Consider the following 15,092-nt stretch of genomic DNA (forward strand, 5'->3'; position numbering starts at 1 on the left):
TCAGTCTCTTCCTTCTGCTGCATCATTACTGAAAGAATTTCGGAAAGTTCTTTTCAGCTGATAAGAAAATAGAAATAAAAAGAGTCAAAAGCTGCGTAAACCAAGTCAAGTCAATACTCCTAATAATATAGGATACATAACATTATTAATATATTGCATTTATATCCCCACCCATCTTCCTCTTACAAGGAACCTAGGTGGCTGAAAAGATTCTCCTCCTCTCCTTTACATCCTTATAACAACAAACCTCCCAGGAAGGTCAAGCTGAGAGCTTGTGACTGGCTCAAAGTCACCCTGTGAGCTTTATGGCTAAGGGGTGACTAGAACCCAGATCTTCTGAGTCCCAGTCCAGCTCTCTAATCACTAAGCCACACTGGCTCCAATACACTGGTGCCACACATTAAATGGCAGAAACATCTTGATGGATGATTGATGAAGATTAGATGAAGATTGGACAGCCATCTGAGTCGGATGGTGTAAACTGGTGTCCTGCAACAGTAGGGGGTTGGTCCTGATGGCCTACATGGCCCCTTCCAACTCTAGAATTCTATGAGTTCTATGAATATTATTAAGTCTTTTTTGGATAATCTGGCTGGAGTGAAAGGCTGTACCAGAAATCTATAAAGCTTGTTGGAAAACATAGCACTAGATTCTTAAGCACCCTCCCCAAATCCCTGGAATTCCTCCCAATAAAGAGAGAGAGCATTCTCTGTAATGGTTGTAGCAAAATATGTTTGGAATACAATAGTGAAGAGTTCATAATACCAAGGGTAAGAATATACACAAAGTCTGCATCAAGTTGGTAGTTTGCAAGACATCGACCCAGAATACACAGTGTGGTGGGTACATTACAATTTAGCTCATGACCAGCTTGATGGGAAAAAGGGTTAAATGGACTCCACTGGATTGTGCTGTATACCACTGCAAACCCATATTTAGCTGGGTTCATGGTGTCATATTCTATCGGTGGCAAATCTGCCAATCACTTCACATGAATGGCTCAGAAGAAGTTACAAGTTACTGCATAAACACTTTTAAAATGAAACCACATGTCTGAGATTTATCTCTGTCAGTGTAGTATGGACCATGAAAAGCAAACTGAAAAGCTTCAGTTTTACTGTCAAAGCAGATAGGACGTTCAGGAATTTCTCCTGTACTGCACATAAGCAAGAAATGCCCTAACACAGGGATGGGCAGAAGGTAGATCTCCAAATGTTTCAAACTTCAACTCCCAGAAGCCCCATCACCACAGCCAGTGGTCAAGAATGTTGTGAGTTGAAGTCCAAAACATCTGGAAATCTCCAACTGTTGCTGAGCAGAAAAAGAACCTTATCACAAATAGCTGAAGAGCAAAAGTTTAACGAAAGGGCACTCACAGATTTTTTTTACCAGAGAAATCTTAAACAGTTGTGTTGCAGTTAAATGTGCTAATCTGTATAAATAGCTTAAAATCATTCTATGCATTCTTGATAGATCCTTTGTACTCCAGAGTCTAGTCTAAGGGAAATAAAGTTCCATGCAGTCCTGTCACTGATGTTGATCTCACACAGCAGGTCCAGCACAAGGTAATCCAGCCAATTCACACCCCCTCTCTGCAGACTATAACTATATATTTAATAAATGAACATTCACTGCTCTTTAATGATGCCAAATATTTGACAGTGGAGGCAGCTGCTTCAGAATGTAGTCTTTGTGAACTAAATATGACCCCTTCCTATGTATGTGGATAGTCTTTTGAGCTACAGCAACGAGATGTGAGTTGGCATCTCAGTGTGTTAAGGGGAGCACACTGTGTATGACAAGGGCATGTTTACAGCAAAAGATGCTGTATTACTGCCCTGCTGCAGGACCCAGACAAGTAACTGGTGGCTTGTGGGATGGATCTGACCCACAAAGCAATTTATTCAGCCCCTGGCTTCCCAACTAAATTCTATTCAAGGGTAGTAAAATGTTTGTCCATGGTTTCCCTTCTAAAGAAAGCTGAAATGATGTCAGGCTGTAAGGAATAGAACTATGACACATATTTGGATGTAAATGTCAGATTTTCATGGCATCCCACAGCCTGAGCCCATGAACACAGAATGGCCCAAGACAAACATCAAGATGGGACCCCTCCCATTCTATGTACAAATGCCAAATGGATGGTAGCTGAATATTTATTTCTTCAGCCCCGTTACTGGCTCTGTGCAGCAGGCTAGCTTAGGGGAATAGGACAGACTGTGTGGTTCACAGCAATCTCATCCAGCATTTTGCTGCCACTTCCTAACATCTGCAGCGTGAGGCAAGTACCCCAACTCTGAGAGAGTGAGTAGGGGCAGCTCTGCACAAGCTGCTTAAGTGCAGACCTCCTTCCACTATACAGTACCCACCTTGTTAAGGAGTTCGCTCACTCTCTTGTCATTGCTCCCACCCAACACTAAGCAAAGAGAACCAGAAAGTAGGTTTCCCATCCCTGCTCTAGGAACCAGATGCAAATTCATTCTTACGTTCTGTAGAAAGGCCTTGAAATCAATTTTTGGCTGAGATGCTCCTTTGACTTCTTTTTTACTGGTGTGAAGTTCCTTGGGGTCGGATGCTGAGCTGGTCTTGACTGGTGGTAGAGCTGAAGCCTGCAGCTCAGGTTGTCTGAGCAAGGAAGGGCTGGAAGGGACTGTTGCGCTCCTACTGGGAGGCCTGCGCTGGATCGCCTTTGAACACCCAGCCGCAGTGGTGGCATCTGGAGGCAGGTGTCTATCGCTGGCCTCACTTCCTTCTCTCCAGTCAGAAATCCCAAGTTCTGAGCAGAGACGCGACTGTTCACCTAACAGTTGATCCAGCTGCTGCAAAGGGAACAGAGATGTGCTCCATTGCAATTAATACACCCATTAGAAGACATAAACTAAACAACAGGTCAAGTCAGTGCCGTGTAGGAATGCTTCTACCACCTTGTTTACAATGGGAAAAATGGCAACATCATATATTGATCCTGATTGCTTATGTTCAGAACCCTCCTGCATAAGGTTTGATGACAGTTACAGAAGTGCTGTGCTGAATTTTATACGTTTTGCTTTTTTGTCCCAAATTGTGTCTTTTTGAAGAGGAAGAACATTTGTCCAAAACCTAAGTGTATTACGTGAACATTATTTCTCATGGTTGAGCTCTGTAATGGGACACTGGTTTTTCTGTGGACAAAAGCTAACACTGGTTCTGAAGGCTCCACAGAACTCTGCTTGAACTTGTCTATCCCAACTCAGGGAGTCGTCTGACCTGAGGTAAACTTCAGGTGCAACTCGTTTATATATTTTCTGTAAATCCGGAGACTAGCTGATGGGATGAGTAGACATCTTGCCAAGCTTGTCCCCAGTCCAGTCTAGATTCACATAGTCTTGGGGAGAAAATGCTACCTGAAAATGCTATCTTAAAACCTGTCTCAGCTTTACTCTGGCCAGGATGTGTAGCTTTCCCAAGCTTGGACATTCAAGCTGGGGTATGCCTGGCTCCTTAGATCCCAAAGAGTAGAGGTAGCACTTAGCCTTAGAAACCTGCCTTTGGGAGCTTCTGCATAGCTCTTCCATGCATGAAAAGGAGAAGGAACTCAGGGAGACACTCAAAACACACTGATGCAGGAATACATTATGACCATAACAAAAGCAAACACCGAAGTTTCCAAAATGTTGGTTTGTGGTAGTTGCCTTCCACATTATTCCCGGACAGCTTTTCTTAATAATGTTATCTGGCTGGCTGCTCAATCATTTCTTTCCTCATCTCAGAGCCGAAACCCTTGATGGCCAACAGAGGGGAAGAGGCCACCTCATCACATTGGGATTTTCTCATACCTGCAGTATCCTGTTTCTACTGTGCAATCCTGCTCTTGGCTGTTCCATATCAGCTGTTATAGAGAAGGATTACTGGCCTTTTTTTTTTGACCCATGACAGGTATCCTGGAATTTGCTTCTGGGAAGGCATCTGGCCTTCGCTGGGCAAGACCAACCATGTCTTGGCATACTCTACAAAGTTATGACGTCTATGAACATCTGTCATTCACTGTTGGTCCTATATACATGTCCACTGCTCTCCTGTAATGGCATTTCATGAGGCCTAGTTGATTGTTCATACCTTGCCAGACCAAAGGCTTGGCATCCAAATTATGTGGACTCAAGTCTTTTAGGGTGCTATGGACTGCATGGAATGCACTGGCTACAGTTCCAGCTACAATAATTGTCCAAAGCCCCCCAAAGGGATCCAGAAGTAGCTACACACAGAGCCCAACACCATTCCTCACGAGGAGAGTGTTCGAAGAACATACCATCAGAATCCCCTCCCTAACCTGGCGAGCACGCTCCTGCAGCTGCCCTTCCAGTTCAGTGACCTCTCGACGAACTGCCCGCCGTAAGTCCTGCAACTGCCGTCTTTCCTCTCTAGGGCAGAAGAAACACAACCTTCAGTGAAGTTTACTGTTTCTTTCATATCATTAAAATCTGTTTCATAGATAAAATTATGTTGAACAGTAATTAAAGTTGCTTGAAGAGCTGATCGCAGTTCCTATATTTGGAAGCGCTATGAATCATAACCTCAAATCAGGGCTGCAACATGCTAATCCTAGTAATTTATTGTTCTTGGTCAATGTTAAGTCTTGCATAGATTTTCAAGGTAGTATGTATCCACAAACCAGACTGCTGCATGCATTCTTACTCATTCGCAGATCATGCTAGTTGTACAGTGGTACATAGTATTTGGCCAGGATCCCAGGGCTAACTGTTGGAACCAATTAGCTGTGAGACCAGGATACCTGGCAGGCTACCTTCCACTGTGTATAAACAGCCGACCTTTAAGGTGGCTGCACAGGTCATTCTTTGCTGCATCATAAAAGGTGGCATTTTGAAATGCACTTTCTCACCCAGGCTTTCTCTGGCGTGTAGTTAATTGCAGTTTGTCAAATGCTGCTTCCTTTTACTGCTCCTAGCATTGTTTTTATTATTCTTGTAGATGGAATTTTTTAACAGTGCATTGTAAATGTTTTTAAAATAATATTCATATCTAAAATGCTTAGAGAGTTCAGTGTACTCAGCCGTATATAAGTACTACTAACTAACGAACAAATGGTTGGGTTCCCTGCATTGCACCCTAATGATATTACAGATGGTGAAAACCTGTAGAGGTAGTCAAAGCAGGTGTGCCATAGAACAGGTGGGAAAGGGGGCAGAAGAAACCCTTTGTGCCTTTTATGCCACTGTCATCATTGTTATGTTTAGAGATCACTCTGTTCGGAATACTAAAATTTAAATGCTATGTATAGTTTTGCAGATTGTTGTGCTACAAAGTATGGAGTGACCCAAGCTCCATTGTGCTGCAAAGAGTTGGCTGCTTGCATACACAATGCCATTACCGTCCTTCATCCGACATCTGACTGGAGAAAAGTGCCTCCTGCTCTATCAGGTGAAGTTCAATCTCATCCAGCCGTTCTCGAAACTTTTGGCACGAATTCTTCATAACTTCCATTTCATGGACTGTGCACTAAACATAAAGATCAAAAAGAGACCATGATTGACTGGGCAGCCATAGCTCTTCAAGCTAAGGAGAGTGATTTGGGGAGAAGTTCTCACCCAAGAAGCTCCACACCCTGGGGCAGGCTCTGCCTAAGCAGGCTTGCTGATGGAAGTCTACTGGAACCCATGCCTACACACGTACACACACCTGCATGCACACATGTCAACATTTATAAACTCAGCCTCATAAGGAAAGGGAAGAGCCCACAGCCCAGTGGTGGGGCACATGTGTTGAGTGCAGAAGATCTCAGTCTCAATCCTCAGCCTCTCCTGGTTGGGTTAGTTTAACAACTGTACCCCAAATTCTGGCCTGGGTCTCCGACTCCTAAAAATGTAGGCCTTGCTTGGCTGGGATGAGCTCTAGATACCTTGCCTGCTTTATTCAAAGTGCAGCACCTTCGTTATCTCTTCCTGGCATCCCCTGAATGCCTTCAAAAGAGAGAGACACGTTCTTGGTTTGATTGATGGACAGAGGACAAACACACCGCCATGCTGGCTTCCTTGCCCAGACTCCACATCAGTCCTGCTAATAGCCTCCTGCCCTCATGTAGGAGGCAGTTGATGAGCCAACTCAGGCTACACCCTTTAGTCTTGGCAGCCTCAGCAGAGATGAGATCCCACATTTGGGAGCCTTGCCAGGCTGAACAGGGCCCCTCCTCACCGATTGTGCCTGCCTGACTCCCTGCACCTCAGTGCGTATTGACTCCTGTGTACTCAATGCTTATGCTGCCTCCTCTATTTATAATTCATGTCTCCCCAACATACCGCCTGTATGATCGTGGTACATGTTGCTGTAAACATGTAGCCTGTATAAATTAGTGTTTCCCATGTGCTCTTAATTCAAGGAGGCTCTGCTGAGCCCATCCATTCCAGCTAATGACAGCCTACCTTGCAGGGGTTGCTGGGTAAGCAACTTGCTGCTAAGTGCTTTGGGAACCTAGCATTTTGTTGCAATAATAAAGTGTCTCCTTGTAAGTAAACCTGGAAGCTGGCATTATAATTTCCTTGGGAACACGGAAACCTCTTGCCCCTGGCCAGGGCAATACAGTTAGGGACGGAATCCTTCCTGAAACCTTTGGGATCCACTGGCAGGGAGCATCAGCAATGCTGGTTTAAATGGTCCCATGGTCTCACCTCCGGATAGGACTGCTTTTTTCTATTCTTGAGACCAGAACCTTGGAAGGGGGAGGTGCCTGTCTTGAGATACTAAAAAAAATAGTTGTGAGCCTGATCTTCCGAGTTCCCCTGGCATTTCACTGACATCTCCTCTTCTGTCTTTCTACAAGATCCACCCTCTGGTTACCAATATCTGTCTCTCTTCCTGGCCATTCACTACCCTACTGGAGGGGTGAGAAAGGCCTGGCTATCTCCATGCTTGGCTTCCTGTTACATCTCTACATGTAATGCTCTGATATGGGAGACTAGCTTAGGGATGTGTTTCTGAGTTCTTTGTTTTAACTTGTAGCCATGCATGAAAATGGCACATGCCACAGGAGGGAAAAAACAGTGGAAGAAAGAAAACCAATATGATTAAATCTGGCTTGTATGCTTGATCCTATTTAACAGATCTTGGCACACTGGAGTCTTGTCAAGCCATTGCATTACTCGAAGGATTCCTGAGAGGAGCAATTGTATTAGACACTGTAAGAGGAAAAACTAGATTGAGACTTTGTCAGTGGAAAGAGCACCATGGGGTTGTGAGTGGTTTATGAAAGATTGCCATCTTGTGGACATTGACAAGGGTCAGGGCAAGTCTTGAAAAAATCATGCACTTAAAAAAAAAGTCATGAATGGCATCTCAGTGTTGTGAGACCCATTTGCTCCTCCTTGATAACTATGTTTTTTCACTTTGAAACCCGCCTCCACACCCCGTCCCAGCTGCAATCTGGGTTTCAAATACAAAGGAATCACTGTAGGGCAGTTAGTTAAGGCCTCCTTGAAACATGAACCCGTGCGATCCAAAATACGGAGAAAACTTCACTGGAAACATGCCTTTATACTGGCTGTCTTTATGGAAAAACTGATCATATTTTATGTGGAAACCAAATATATACCAAGTCCTAGGCAAATAGCAGTGTTGTATTCAGTGAGGACCATGGCCCACAGCTTCACCATCCACCTGTGTATGTTTAGCCAAATTTCTAAATGGAGCCTATGCATGTACAACTTGCATCAACATAGTATATGCTTCGTATGCACAATCTGGAACCCAGAAAAAGGCAGGGTTTCCGTCCTCACAGGGGGAGTGTGCACATGTATGTGTTGTATGTACACAGACAAGGGGAACAGGACCTGGCGGCTGAATTTCATTGGAGAAGCTTCCAGGGACTGCATTCCGGTGGTGATATGGCCAAAAGCAAAAAGGGTGAGGCCCAATACAGGCCAACCTTGGCAGAAGCACTGTGCACATTTAAGAATTGCAAACAAAGCCTTTACACAAACTGGGAAACTACCAAAAGTTAGATGGTTGGGGAAATGGGGCATGTCCATCTGGAACCCCAGAAGCCAGACTGGGGACCCAGGAGGGCCGGTTTTGTTCCCCAGTCCTGAGGGTCGACACCTGGATGCTCAGGGACTTGGCCAGACATACACGTTGGGCAAGGGGAAGGCCAGCAGGTATGAACTGGACTCTGCCACAATGCATTCCACTGTAAATGGAATCATTCCTGAATGGGGCCACCACCATTTGGATTTATCAGCCTTTGATTTACAAGAAAGATCTGAGTGTTTCCCTACCCTTCCCTCCCACCAGGAAAAAGATCAGAAAGGGGAGCAAGGACTTGTGGAACCAGATCCAAAGAGTCACCATTTCAAAGAATCTGGTGGCAAATGATGCGCAAAACCTCTTTCTGAAACACTGGAAAGGTGCTGCCAGTCAGAGTGGTGAATACTGGGCTATATGACAAATCGTCTGAGTTGTGGCAGATCAGCCTATTAGTTCTTCACTGAGCTGGGGGAGGTGAAATTGGCAACAGACTCAAAGGAGTCCAGGTTTCTCAGGGTCTGCAGCAGGCTGTCTTTCCCAGGTCACACAGAGCTTGAGGACCTTGAGTACCAATATTTTTATTCTGCACATTTTGTTGCAAGTGTAGCCACCAAAAAATGGGCAAAATAAAACATCAGACAAAACCGCACAGATCCTCCCTCCCCAGAATAAAGCATGAAAATACATGCTATGGAGGAGTTTGCATGTTTTGGACCAATTTGTGTGTCACTCTGGTGATTTGCACAAATTCCAAGTCCACAAATTGGCGGACAACACAGTGAAAACTGCCCTGAGAATCACTGGTGGAGCAGCTTTCTCGCCATACACATGTGCCTAATCTGGGGTTCCCTGATTTTTTTAGACCTTTCCTCTATCTCAGTTATTTGATAGAATATTTTTTTCTGGTAAAATCAGCAAAATCCTTGCTAGCTAGTAGCCCTAACAGTAGGCTATTCAGAAGGACTCACAGAAGAAATGTTTCTCATTGCTGTGTCCTGCAGTAGCTTTAGTGTTTTCAGAAGCTGTAGCTCTGTGGAGGTATGAGCTGAACAAAACTCCATGGAACATTTGCATGAAGGAGCAAAGGGCAACGGCCACATCAAACAGCAGTGGCGGGTGTTCAAAGAGCAGCAATGGCCTCGGCACTGGACGCACCAGGCATTAAAAGGCTCGTGGCAATAAGATCTGTACTTTCCAAAAAGTCCTGTATCTAGAGAGGCAGACTTCACAAGATGTCCCCGTCCATGAAATGAAGGAAGACAGTGAAACGGGGGCACTCTCTCTTTCTTTCTTTGACTCCTGTCAGTTTGAATGCAAGCTTCCCGTGTTTGTTTTTCTTCCCACTTGGATATATCCTGTTCCAATGTAATTAGAGACTCATCCTTGGAGCATTGGGAAACCTTGGATGAGAAATCCAGTGAGGGACCTTTGGCTGTCATTTCAACAGATGGAATGCTCTGCATATTTGACATCAGTCTTGAGGGCATCTGGACAGTGACAGATTTCAAAGGGTTGAGGTTCAATTCGAAGCTGGGGAAACACCCATCTTCCTCCAATTCTGTGCCTGTAGGTGACAGATCCAAGGAGCTAACTTCTCCCTTGGTAAAGCAGTAAGGGGAAAGGCTAGAGTCTTGAAAAGCGCTTCTTGGAATAACATTGATTTCTCGTTGTGCAACTAGGCTATTATGCTCCATTTTGGAGGCTCTAGCTATTGCCGAATGTCTAAGTGCACCATCCAAATCCACATCCTGACAATCACTTGTGATATCTGTGATAGGAATGGGGGAGTCCAACTTTTCTGAAGCCTTCAAAGTTTCCAACTTTCCATCCGCACACATGGCAATGCCTTCCAGAATGCCTTCTTTACATACATCGTTATGGTTGCCTTCTTCAGTCCCAGGTTCTTCACATCCCTGTCTGTCTTCAAAGTTCTGGCCCTCACTAAGTCCTGTAAGAGTCATGGCATGTTCCTTTGCAGGACCAGAACTTACAGTTGAGTGCATTTCACTGCAGGCTGAAAGGCAGTTCCCTTCTGGAGAGCTAATATCAACCCGATGCCTGTTGTCAATATGACAGCATTGAAAACAGCCTTGCCCACAGCTGCCTCCCTTCTCCATCTGTCCTCCTCTCCTGTGCATCTCCTTCTCATCCATCTCAGCACTTTCAGACCGACCACTTAAGGTTTCATACAGATCCTCTTCTTCATTTATGGAATAAAAGACTTCCTCTCCCTGAAAAGTGTGTTCCCTGCTCAGGCTGGGTAAGAATACACCAACGCGGCCATCTGCTGTTGCTGTGTTAGCAACAGGCCCCTCTGCATCCGGCTGAAGATCCCAGCTAGTCAGAGGCGAATCTTTCCTGTGTCGCAGAAATGCTTGGCAATCATGAGGATTGCAGCCAAGTCTCAAATTTCCAGGCAGAGACAAGCCCTGAAAGAAAAAGATACATCTGCATCAAGACTACCCGGGGTTCGCTCCAAAGCAAATTTGGATTGAGAGAAATCTGGTTAATTCACTGGGAACTAGGCCACAATCCTGTACCCCTTTCCCTGTGTGGAAGCCCCATGGACTGCTGTGGTGCTTACTTCTGAGAAGATGTGTACAGGACTGCTGTTCCTTTGGATCCAGCCCATTGTTGTGACATAATTACTTAGTTCAGGATCTCTCTGGCCTTCTGACAAATTAATTAAAAGGAACATTGATTATATTCTTTCCGTGCATACACTTATAGAACTGGCTTCTTAATGCAGGTGCATTAGATTGGGCCCTGTGATTGTACCAAGGCAGCCCACTCTCATTGGAGACCTGCCTGGTCAGCTAGAGAACCCCTTGAAGGGACAAACCCTCTACAGCAGCATTCCCCAACCTAGTGCCTTCCAGATTTTGTGGACTTCAGCTCCCAACAGCAGCTAGCATGGGCAATGGTCAGGATTGCTAGGATGTGTAGTTCCAACTGCCAAGTCTGCTCTAGAGTTTTGGTAGACTGGTCACTGCAGTTAGCACATGCAGTTGGCATTGTGTGAGGATCAGAAGAGATCTTCTGGCCAAACCCACTCATGGAAATTGGGGATTAAGGCTTTCAGGTCATGGAGCATAACTTCCAGAAAGGCTTTTAAGACCTGGCACTTACTTGCATTGGAAAATAACCCCTGAAAATTCTGGGAAGCGAGACCTGATACTTCGCAGCAATGTCCAAAGCTAGATTTAGGATGAAAACAATGCACCCACCTCAGGGTCTACAGAATGCCTTTCTTCCAAGCCACCGTTCTTGTATATATGTATTTATTTGTACTATTAGTATTTATTTGTATGCTTTGGGCTATTTTTATACCACCCAATGTTAAGAAGAATTTAAAACACACACACACACACACACACACACACACATTTTCCAAACATTCAGTATTTTATGTCAGTTACAGCTTCTCACCCGCTACACACCTGTCGTGGCAAAGGGTCCAAGGGATCTTCCAGAAATCCACTGCTGTCAGACTGGCTACTGTTAGTTCTTGTCACCATCGCATCTATAGTTAGAAAAATAAAAGCGGGGAGAAATCTAATTGAAAAATGTAACTTATGAGTTATATTTCTGATGGTTTCAACATGTGCTACCCATGGCAGCCAAGAGATTTGGGTATATGGGGAGGAGTTAGAATTTTCTCATTTTGACTTTGTTTTTTGGTCCTAAAGCCATTACCTTGAGCATCTCCATGTGTAGCTACCATGACTTTGTTCTGAAGCCATATAACAGCAGTCAGCCATGTGTGCCACTCCAGATTCAGTGGGACTGTAATTCCCATCAGCCTTTACCAGCATAGGGATGATGGGAGAAGAAGCCTGAAAGCATCTGGGGGACACGCAAACACATATCCCCTTATCCCTGCCATATAGGATATGAGGAGCACCAGCTCAAGGAAGGGGAGACAATATGGCTGCACGTCCATGCCACTTCCCCATGCTCAGCATGAGGAAAAGCCCATGTGAGTCCAAACTGGCAAGATCCCAGTCATCTTTCGGGAGCAGCATGCTGGTGGCGGGCAAAGCCAGAGCCAGAAGTGGGTAAGACCTTCCCCCCCTCTCTTTCTGCCACCACCCTTTTCTCTCTCCCACTCTGCCCAGTAGACTGCCAGAGGAAGAACAGGGGGCACTTGCCAGATATCTAAACAAGTCACTTGCAGAGAGTTTCTGAAATTAGACCAAGTGCCTTATGAAATTAAGCTGAAGGCCACTGGCCGCCTACCCCAGTTTACAGGCCTACCAGTACCTGAGTGGTGGCAATTATCCACAAGTCCTCCTTATTTCCTGATTGCTGATTCTGGTTGGCCAATGCATGCACAGGAAGAGCCTTTGCAATTTGGCACACCCAAGAGAAGGTGGGCTTAGCAGAGTCATGAGATGAACCCATGAGAAAGTGGTTGGTTCCTACTGCTAGTTATAAATTATGTCTCTGATAGAACAAAAATGGGTTCATGCACACTTGGTGTGAAGAAGCTTTTAGACCAGGGCTGCAAGTTTAGCTGTTTATCACACTGCCCCCCTTCAAAAGTTGCATTCCCTTTGGAACAGTGGATTTCTTCTAATCTTGTTAAGTCTTTATTTTGCTCTTGCACTTCATTTAGTTCATTATTAATCCCAAATGTCCAACAGCCACACTAACAAATCTGAGCACAGTTATATAACTCTCCCCTACAGAACATTTAAAAAAACTGTCAAAACAAAACTCATGATAGCATATTAACTCTAAATAATCTCCACACCAACACAAGCACAAGGCTCAAAGAGGAATACATTGCACTGCTCTAAAAGTAAGGGAGACCGATCCTTGGGGTAGCCAATTGTCTAAATTTACAGGGGTCAGCTTTCTATTTGAAGGTGTTCTTGATCTGATAGGCATCAAGTCTGTCAAAACCCAAGGAAGACAAGTCTGGTCTGAGGAAAAAGTGGGAGAATGGGGCCTTGAAGTTACCCATCACTAGTGAGTATACGGGCAGCAGGCCTGGGAGATATGTGGCTACAGCCTTCACTACTCCAGCGAAATGTCTTACATTTCTGTTAAAATAATACTTATTGTTTCCAACTCCAATACTTAAAATTTACATAGGCAAAGGTTATGCAGGTTGTTGCCCTCTGGTGAGGCAATCTTGAAGGCAGTCCAGAAATGAGTATCACTGAAAAGCACCGATCCATCCATTGTTGTAATTACTATACTTCCCATAGCTGAAACTCTCAGGGAAATTCACAACATTTCAAGTCACCCATCCAGATTTCAACCAGGCCCAGCTCTGCTTAGCTTCCAAGAATTAGGCAAGATCAAACACTTCAGGCTATATGGAAGCCAGTTGGTCAACAAAGATTTTTAAAGCTATGATCCCATACAGATTACTTGGCAGCAGGCCTCATTCAATTCAGTGGGACTTATTTCTAGGTAGACTCACAGAGTTTTGTGCTGCATTGCAGGAAGACTCAGGGCTGATATACATGGGTACCTTTCCACTATGGGATGGATTGTGCTGCTATTTGTTATTCATGCAACTGTTACTTGTAGGTCACATTGTAAAGAAGAATGTGTGGCATTTGATTTTTCTTTACATGCCGTACTCAGAGCCTGGTAGCATCGATTGCAAGAGAATCACGTGGGCAGAGCTTGTTCCTTCCTTCTCCTGTGTGATGCATCCAGCTGTGGAGGATGGCACTTTCCAGATTCTTTTAAAGCACTGTGCTCTGGGTGGGTGGGCAGGTGGGTGGTGGGAACGGCGAGTCCTGATTATAAAGAAGAGATGGCCAAGAAGGGGACCACTTGCCACAACTGCTTCTGCATGAAATGGGGGATACCAGGTTTTCTCCCTACAGAGCCATTTCCTACCCTTCACTCACTGTTGCCCACTGCCAGCTGGAAAAGTCACAATACTGTGAAGGTTGTACACTTTTGAATATGTACCAGAAAGAACCCACAAGATTCTTTTTTTTTTTTTTAAGGAAAAACACCTGCTAAAAGCTCAGTCAAGAAATCTGGAAACTAATGGTAGGAGCATGTGAGGATATTGTGTTGCAGAAGTGGGTCAGGCATTTGAATGATGAAATGAACGATGCCCATAGATCCCAGTTATTCTCCTTTCCTTCTTAAACCCGCACTGCAATATTAGCCAAATTAGCTCCATCCAATTATATGAACAGGACAAACTGGTTGTAGTGGGGCAGGGAAAGAAACCAAGTGCCTCATCCTTTAAACCTTCTTATGGAGGGCTTGAGATTTCGCTGCTTAAATCTTTCCTTACACAGAGCTGTAACAGCACATTCCAAAAGGTCCACCGTGACAGATATTGCATGTCCCAGGAAAGCTACAACACTAGATGATGGTGCACGTCAAACCCCACGGAAATCAAGCGACAGGGAGCAGCACAAAATAATGGTCAGCAGGTGGCAGCAACAGACAAACCTGCGACGTAGGACTTGCAGTACAGGAACATTTCCAGAAATGCAAATGCTTTTCTTGGAGGTTCTTGGAGGCTCTGGCCCTTGTTTCAGAATGTACAGTTCCCAGCTGGTTGTAGAAATAGCAAAGGAATGGAAATCTTCAAAAGAGTAAGGCTACAATCCAGTGCAGTCATACTTACCTCAATGGGACTTACTTCTGAGCTGGTCTTCCTAATTAGGATGAAGTGCATTGTGTTTTTATTTAAATCATAATAATTATTATTTTTAATTTGCTGCTAAACATATAATTAGATGGACAGATTTTATGCAAATCTGTCTTTTGGAGTGATTTATTTGCTCTTTTCTAGCAATGCATAAGCGGCTGCTCTAGGTCCATGACTGCAATTCATTTTGAAAAAGTCGTTCACATAGTTACAAACTGTATGACTGCCATTGTGTCTATTTGACCCCAGGAACATTCCCACATGATTGGTCTACAGCCAGCTGGTATGAAATCATTATTCAATGGCTGCGCCAGGATTCAGGCATCATCCTTGACACTCACTGGATGACTTTGGACCAGTCACCTATTTTCAGCCTAAGCTACTTCTCAGGGTTGTTGTGAAGGAAAAAACAGAGAGCAAAAGGATTCTATAAACTGCCTTGGGT

General features: G+C 44.5%; 1 protein-coding gene across 1 annotated transcript in view; it reads right to left on the minus strand.

Annotated features, from left to right (window-relative positions):
* ITPRID1 (ITPR interacting domain containing 1) overlaps window positions 1–15,092 on the minus strand; it is a 38,162-nt gene continuing 23,070 nt past the window's right edge. The window contains exons 9-15 of the mRNA XM_044419197.1: window positions 11,451–11,533; window positions 9,998–10,439; window positions 8,979–9,958; window positions 5,366–5,493; window positions 4,286–4,397; window positions 2,487–2,819; window positions 1–57 (exon numbers count right to left, since the gene is read on the minus strand). Coding sequence (XP_044275132.1) covers window positions 1–57; window positions 2,487–2,819; window positions 4,286–4,397; window positions 5,366–5,493; window positions 8,979–9,958; window positions 9,998–10,439; window positions 11,451–11,533 — 2,135 coding nt within the window. The remainder of the gene's footprint in view (window positions 58–2,486; window positions 2,820–4,285; window positions 4,398–5,365; window positions 5,494–8,978; window positions 9,959–9,997; window positions 10,440–11,450; window positions 11,534–15,092) is intronic.

This window comes from Varanus komodoensis, unplaced genomic scaffold (assembly GCF_004798865.1).
Source record: "Varanus komodoensis strain SLA01 unplaced genomic scaffold, ASM479886v1 scaffold10, whole genome shotgun sequence".
Taxonomy (NCBI): domain Eukaryota; kingdom Metazoa; phylum Chordata; class Lepidosauria; order Squamata; family Varanidae; genus Varanus; species Varanus komodoensis.